Below are 7846 nucleotides of genomic sequence, written 5' to 3'. Positions count from 1 at the left end.
TAACCGTCAGAAGAACTGAGTGTTGGTGGTCTCTTTAGGTGGTAATGTAGCAGCCCTGGGAGTTTAGCAGAGGTGGAGGAGATCAAAATGATCCAATAGAAAAAGTTTGGCACTTTTATCTCTATTATCTATATCTTTTAGCTTTCCTTTTGTATGTTCTTATATCACCTAGAACATTTGTTTGTTTTATTGCTGCCTGGGTCCTGCTCCTGTAGATTTTATATAATACATCTAGATACAGTGTGGGCACCTGGATTTTTTAGGGGGGAAGTCACTTGGATTTTATGAAGTTCCCCAGTTGGTTCTTAGGCATAGCCAAAGTTAACAACTGCTGCCCTAGGGTGCCTGATCAGTCAACCTGTTTTCATGGACAAGCAAGTCTGCCTGTTGCCATAAATTTCTGCGATGAAGAGATAGGCAATGATTGCCCTAAGGCAGAGTTTTCATCCAGAGAATGAATTGGAATTCTCTGTTTTTTGAAGAGTTTGTGAAGGATTGATGTTAATTTTTTGAATGTTTGGTAGAATTCACCAGTGGGCCTGGCTTGGTGGGAAGATTTTTTTTTTATTACTAATTCAATCTCTACTTGTTATAGGTCTATTCAGATACTCTATTTATTCTTGAGTCCGTTTTGATAGTTTGTGTATTGCTAGGAATTTTTCCATTTCATCTAGGTGATCTGATTTGTTAGCATATACTTGTTCATAGTATTACCTATGATCTTTTTTATTTTTGTAAGATTGGTAGTAATGTCCTCTCTTTCATTACTAATTTTAGTACTTTGAGTTTTCTCTTTTTTTGTTTTTCTTGGTCAGTCTAGCTGGTTGGTCCCCTTTGTTGTTTTTGGCTAATGAATCAACATTGTTTTGTTGATTTTTCAATATTTTTTTCTGTTTTTTTTTTATTTCATTAATTCTTCCTCTAACCATTATTATTTCTTTCCTTCTACTTGTTTTGGTTTAGTTTGCTCTTCTTTTTTCTCATTTCTTAAGGTACAAGTTTAGGCTACTGATTTCATATCTATCTTCTCTTTTTATTATTAAATACTTTTTAGAGCAGTTTTAGGTTCACAACAGAATTGAGCAGAAAGTACAGAAGTTCCCACATATGCCCTGTCCCCACACATGCACAACCGCCCCTACTATAGACACCCTGCACCAGAGTGTGCTTTCACTTAGTAATATACATTTAAGATTCCTCTGTGTGTTTTCCATGGCTTGGTAACTCATTTCTATTTAGTGCTGAATAATATCCCATTGTCTGGACTTCTTTTTTAATATAAATATTTACAGCTATAGATTCCCATCTGAACACTGCTTTCCTAGTTTGTCATAAGTTTTGGTATGTTGAGTGAAGTCTGTATAGAAAAGGTATCACTGTTACTCTGATTATTTCTTTCATAATGCAAATTATTAGCTTGTAAATAAAAATTACTTGGTTTTAACCTACCCTATTAGACAATACACTTCATGAGGGCAACCATGTTTGTCTTTTTCACTATGAACCTCCAGCACTTAAAGCACTGCCTGAAACAAAATAAGCGTTAGAATGCATGTGAACGAATGACTATTTTGTGTTCTAAGAGAAGCCTGGACCAATGAATTACTTTACAAATGCAGATCCTTCACACGTAAATGTTGTGTTCTAGTTTGTAATGCGACAGCAAAACACGCAAACGAAATAACTCCACACACTCACTTAAAATTTTGTGCTTTAAAATTTTTCAGTGCCTCCAAACTTCGTCCCTCATATTCAGCATCCATGCTATTTTTTATTATCACCTGCCGGTTTAAGTCCTTCATCATTTCTAAAAAATTTTCTATCGTTTTCTGATTTGTTAAGAGCGCTTTGTATAGTAGCTTTTTATTGTTTGTTTTGCAGGCATTTTTTTTCCCCAGATTGCTTTTTTTTTTTAATCCCAGATAGCCTTTTGACTTTTTATTTTTAAGCCTACGGTTGAACTACTCTAGTAAGGAGGTGATGTCTGGGCTGACTCCAGAAAACCAGTGAAGCTGGTTGGGTGACAGGGGGAAAGGGTATCGTAGCAGGAGAACAGAGGGAGTCTCAAAAGAAAAACAATGATAGATCACGCAAGTCAGGGCCCCTGACAAGCACTAGCCGCCTCCTGCAGCCGGCCGCCCGGCGCGCCTGTCTGACGTCACGGACGCGCCGCAGTGTTGACTCAGGCCGCGCAACCTCGGCGGCCATCTACCAGGCGCGCAGCTGCGAATATTCTCGCGGCGCCGGAACTCCAGGGCACGTGACCGGGTGACAGGGCTCTCTGGGCTGGAGGGCGCGCTTGAGGTGTTGCGGCACAGGATGGCGGAGGCGCCTCCTGTCTCAGGTACTGTCCTGGCCCGCGCGGGACTGGTGCCCTCACGGGGAGCGGATATTGGGTCAATGAGGAGTCTTAGAGCTTCGTCCACTCGTATCGCGAGAGTGGCGCGTACTAGGTTTGGGGATAGTGGCTCGGAAGGGCCTAGCCACGCGCGTCGTGTGCACCGAGTTCTCAACCCTCCTCACTGGGTCGTGAAGTTCGGCCGCTGGGTTCCTAGGGAGAGTGAGTGTGTCCGGCCTTCTCCAGGGCTTATCTTGGCCTTCCTAGGGCAACGGCCGCACTGCTACCCGACAGGCAGGCGTCGGCCGGGTCACGGCCCGTGAAGGTGGCTGGCTGCCGACGCGCGGCGGGTTTGCACGCTGTGCCTGAGGTATATATGCTCGTGCGTCCCTGGAGTGGCGGCGCCGGCGCTAGCCGAACAACATGGTTTCCAATCTTAGCCTGCCATGAACTCGCTTTGTGACTGAGTCTCGTTTTCCTAATCCTTGAGTGAAGAGTTTGAAAGTCAGTTACTGTGAAGATTCCCGCCGCTGCTGAACCTGTTTAACAATTATTAGCTTACTTCCCCTCCCGGAGTTGCCTCTGTGTAGAGACAGCCTCATTTGGCTGTTAGTGTAACATCCATTTCCACTTCCTTCAGGATATCCTAGATCGTTATTTTCCAAAGTCTTTGAACAGTGACCGAAGAGGAACATTTTACGTTGTCGCCTCAGTGCACACAGACGTAAATATAAAAAAGTGAACCAAAAGTTTCAGGAAGCAGTGGTTTTCCTTACTATCTGCAATACACTCTGTTACCTATTTCGTTTGGAAAAATATTTGTCACAGCCCACTACATAGTTTGATTTCGCGACCCACTCTTTCTGAAAAACAGCAGGGATATGCAGCATAAGATTTGTGAATAGTCATTAATTTGAGTCTTTCTTCTGCTGCCTACCAGCTGTTGGCACACCAAGAAGAGTATTTGTGTATATATGTACTTGGACTCTATACTCTACAGTTGGATTTCCCCTTAATCTGCTCCACCCATCTGCTGCTTACCTGCTGTGGTGTTATCCTGGATCTAGGGTACCACTTGCACTATAGCCAAGCCTTGGAAACATCCTGTTTATTGAGTAACTTCCAGCTATTTAAAATAGTAAAAATATAAAGGTGTCTCAGATCTTTGTGTCCAGTTTCCTGTGCCCTTTCCCCCTTCCTCATGTCTCTTAAGGGTCTTTCTGAGGGCTTTGCCTACTACCTTATGTCTGGTGGAGTGTATATTGTATGTGAGTAGGTGCTGTCCTGTCTTGATTCTCTAGTTACATCAACTCCTTACTGCTTAACATGAAAGTATCCTATTCCTATACTTTACCAGGCTATTCTGGACAACTTTACTGACCCTTTTCCTGCTTCTCTTACAACCTTGCTTCTTCAAGCAAGAGAAGACTGCACAAAACCCATTTGGTCTAATCTACCTATTCTCACCTTTATGTTATCTTTTAAGTTTCTGGAACACCTTCTCTGCCACCTTCTGAATTTGTCTAATCCTCTTGCCATTTTGTAAGGCCTTTCACCTCATCCTGAGAATTCTGCCTGTGTGAAAGCTTTCAAGACAAATTCTAGAGTGAGTGAGAGGTTACCCTATGACCTTTGTGATCTCACTCAGTTCTTAAGTATGTATTTCTATGGTACCTGCTACCCAACTTCTGACAGCGGAGTGTAATGTAAGAGTGTGGTCTTTAGGACCACATAGCCTGGGGTGGAATCCAAAATCTGCTTTGGAATACCCCTGTGACCTTGGGCAAGTTACGAACTCTCTCTGTCTCAATTTTCTCATCAAGAATATAAGGATTAAATGAGTTTACATATGCAAAGTGCTTAGAATATTGCTTGGCACATGTTAAGTACCTAATAAATGTTAGGACTCTTTTTTTAAACCTGAAACCCACAGGTTGAGCACTGCACCTATCTGTGGTCAGGTTTGTGTTTCAGATAGTCTGTAGTACTAACAGGAATAATAAAGCACCATTTTAACCACTTTATATGTGTTACTTGCTTTACTCTTCATAGCAACTCTTTGATGTGGGAATTCTTCTATCTCCATTACATGTAAGAAAATTGGGATTAAGTAACTTGCATAAGGACACAATAAGTGGTGGGCAAGGACTTAAACTTATCTTCTGGGCACTATCAGTTCATAGAATGTTCTTTGTGCTACACATAGTTCTAACTTTGCTACTGACTGGTTTGTATCCTTAGGCAAATTATTTCGACCTTGGACTTCAGGGACTGAGTTGACTATGCAAAGAAGCATCTTGGGGAGGGAGGCGATGAGTAGGTTGAAGGGGCATATGCTTAATTTTGGAGACTCTGGGATTCTGGACCATATTACAGAGATTATGTATGGAAAATCTGAAATATATTCCTGGGGGGAAGAAATGGGATATACTCACTCTGCTGCTGCTATGTACTGTCTATATGAAATCTTGCTTAAATTCCACAATGACCCTTTGAAATAGTATTAATAACTTTTGTCATGGATGAGAAAACTAAGCTAAAAGCAATCAAGTGATATCCTCCTAAGTTCATATGGTGAGTTGGAGGGCCAGACTTTAAACTGATTTTGGCTGACTTCAAAGCCAGTTTACTTGATATTACACAATGCTACCTTAGAGTTTTGAAAGACCACATGGAACCTGCTGATTGATGTCTCACCCCTGAACTATTTGCTGAACTTACGTTTTTTGATAAAATAAATGCTTAAAAGCCTGATGGCCCGGGTGAGCAGTTACTTAGCAATTCAACAGTGTTTGTTGGTGAGGCTCCTGGACATGGGATGATCGGTCTTCTACAAGCACCTTGAACCCACCACCTTGACAGGAAACACAGGCCTTATGAAGAGACTGTTCTTTACAAAGTTGTTAGGAAAATAACTTTTAGGTATGGCTTAGAGTCGTTGGGGCTTAATGGGTAACCAATTAATTTCTTGCATGTCTATTACTTATGTCCTAGGTACTTTTAAATTCAATACGGATGCTGCTGAGTTCATTCCTCAGGAGAGAAAAAATTCTGGTCTAAACTGTGGGAGTCAAAGGAGACTAGATTCTAATAGGATCGGTAGAAGAAATTGCAGTTCACCACCTCCCTGTCACCTTTCCAGGCAAGTCCCTTATGATGACATCTCTGCTATTCTTCAGCACAGTTATCATCCTTCAGGAGGCAAACCTAAAAGTCAACAGAATTCTTTCCAATCCTCTGCTTCTAATAAATCACTTAAGAGCCATGGCCTTCAGAATCAACCTTGGCAGAAACTGAAGAGTGAAAAGCAGCATATCAGAGTCAAGAGAGCACAGAGTCTCATTGACCAGACCTCGGATGCAATTAGCTTGGAAAGCATGGCCAAGTCAGAGAGTGGGACAAACCCCAGAGAGCACAGCCCTTCTGAGAGTGAGAAGGAAACTGTTGGTGCAGATCCCAGAGGAGCAAAACCCAAAAAAGCAACCCAATTTGTATACAGCTATGGTAGAGGACCAAAAGTCAAGGGGAAACTCAAAAGTGAGTGGGGAAACAGAGTGACTCTGAAACCTGAGGACGTGGGACCTGAAAACACCAAACCTGTGGTGGTTATCCACCCTGATTCTTCGGATACATCCTCTAGAAAAGGAGTAGCAGATGGGTATGGGGCCAGACGCAGCGAGCAGAGAAGACACCCACAGAAAAGACCTCCCTGGGAAGTAGAGGGGGCCAGGCCACGACCAGGCAGGAATCCACCAAAACAGGAGGGCCAGCGACAGATAAATGCAGGATCCAGAAACAACATGACCTCTGTTCCAAAGGATCATCTTAATGAAAGACCAGCAAAATCTGCCAGTGACAGTGGGAATTTGGCAGTCATCAATAAGTCTTCCAGAAGGATTGACCCAGAGAAATGTGCTGTAAGGAGGCAAGATGCTCAAGTAGCATCCTTCCCCCGAAGCAAACAGAACCACATGCTAAAGAATGTGGAAACACACACAGGTAAATCTTCCTAGATGGGTGGAAGTTTTTTTTTAATCTTAATTTCTGAATAGGTAATAACTGTCACAAATTTAGAAACCAGGAAGTATGTAAAGGTACACAGTAGAAAGTCTTATTCTGTCCTTGTTCATCATCTGCCTGGGTCCTGCCACCGCCTGCTCCACCTCCCCAGTAGGTAACCACCTACTTAGTTTTTAAATATCATAAGCAAATACAAGTAAGGAATTTTTTTTTCTTAACAAATAAGGAATTTTGTAAGGATTTTAAAAAACTATTTATTTATTGTTTTTTTTAATTTTAGTGGGGGTGGGTAATTAGGTTCGTTTATTTTTAGAGGAGGTACTGGGAATTGAACTTAGGACCCCATGCGTGCTAACCATGCACTGTACCACTTGAGCTATACCCTCCCTGCTAGTAAAGATTTTTTAAGTGTAGGTATGAGTGGTATGGATGTTTGGTTATGAGATTTTTTTTTTGAATTGTGAAACCTCAAGTAGAGAATGGTAACATCTCCACTGCCTCTCCTGGTTCCAGCCTGTGTCATGTCTTACCTGCTCATCTGCAAGAGTTCCTAACTAATCTTGCCATCTCCAGTTTCTTTCAATTCACCTCTTAACATCAGTGTCAGAGAGTGATCTTACTAAAACACGTATTGAACTGTGTCACTACCCTGCTTAATTCTGTTCGGTTTTTCTCATCACCTACCGTTCTGGCTTCTGCCTCACTCAGCAGCCCCATCTGCTGCTGCCTCAGTCCCCACTGCATTTTATCCCTCAGGCTCTGTGCTGCTTCAGCATTCCATGCTGTTGCATCTGTGGCTCCCTCTGTCCAGACTTTACCACTCAGCTCACTGGTGAATTCCTACTTGTTTTTCAAAAGCTGTAGTTCAGCCACATGTCCAGGGAACATTTTCTCACCTCTACAGATAGCATTGATCTTTTCCATCCCTGTGATACGTCTTTCCCTTACGTACACATACTTCTGTTACAGCACTAACCACGGGAAACAATCACTTGTTTATGTGTCAGTGTCCTCCAATAGTTTATGTGCTCCTTAAAAGCAGAGACTAGATCTTTCTTTTTATTTTTATATCTCTGTTGCCTGACACAGCTCTTAGAACACAGGAGGTACTCCACTCTGGCTGTTAGAAAGTTCTTCCTTACTTTGTTTTTTGTTAGCTTGTTTGTTCTTTTTTGTTGTTGTTTATTTTTTTGAGTAAAGGTAGATTTATTTAGAGAGATACACATTCCATAGACAGAGTGCGGGCCATCTCCAAGGACGAGGGAGTGAGAGAGGCCTCTTCATTACTTTGAACTGAAAACTTCTTTCCTGTAAGTACTTCCTATCCCATAGTTCAAATTCTGTCCTCTGGAACAACACAGCAGCTAGTCTTTCTCCTCAGTTTTCCTCCCACTCGTTGCAGATAGCTCTTAGCAGTATTTGAAGACTTCTCGTTTTGCCCTGAGTATATATTTTATCCGGGCTAACTAACTTCATTCTGCCAGCTCT

The 7846-nt window shown here is 42.1% G+C and overlaps 1 protein-coding gene across 3 annotated transcripts in view; it reads left to right on the top strand.

Moving 5' to 3' along the window:
- The first annotated feature begins 2218 nt into the window (after positions 1 to 2218).
- The window catches only part of NFX1 (nuclear transcription factor, X-box binding 1), a 107225-nt gene continuing 101597 nt past the window's right edge, over positions 2219 to 7846 (top strand). For all 3 annotated transcript variants that reach the window (XR_012071868.1, XM_031676618.2, XM_031676617.2), the window contains exons 1-2: positions 2219 to 2344; positions 5333 to 6337. Coding sequence is in view for 2 of the 3 variants with exons in the window: in XM_031676618.2 (XP_031532478.1) it covers positions 2320 to 2344; positions 5333 to 6337 (1030 nt within the window). In the remaining variant the exon portion in view is untranslated. The remainder of the gene's footprint in view (positions 2345 to 5332; positions 6338 to 7846) is intronic.

This window comes from Vicugna pacos, chromosome 4 (genome assembly GCF_048564905.1).
Source record: "Vicugna pacos chromosome 4, VicPac4, whole genome shotgun sequence".
Classification (NCBI taxonomy): Eukaryota; Metazoa; Chordata; class Mammalia; order Artiodactyla; family Camelidae; genus Vicugna; species Vicugna pacos.
The sequence above is the reverse complement of the archived record's forward strand: the minus strand, read 5'-3'. Positions and strand labels throughout refer to the sequence as shown.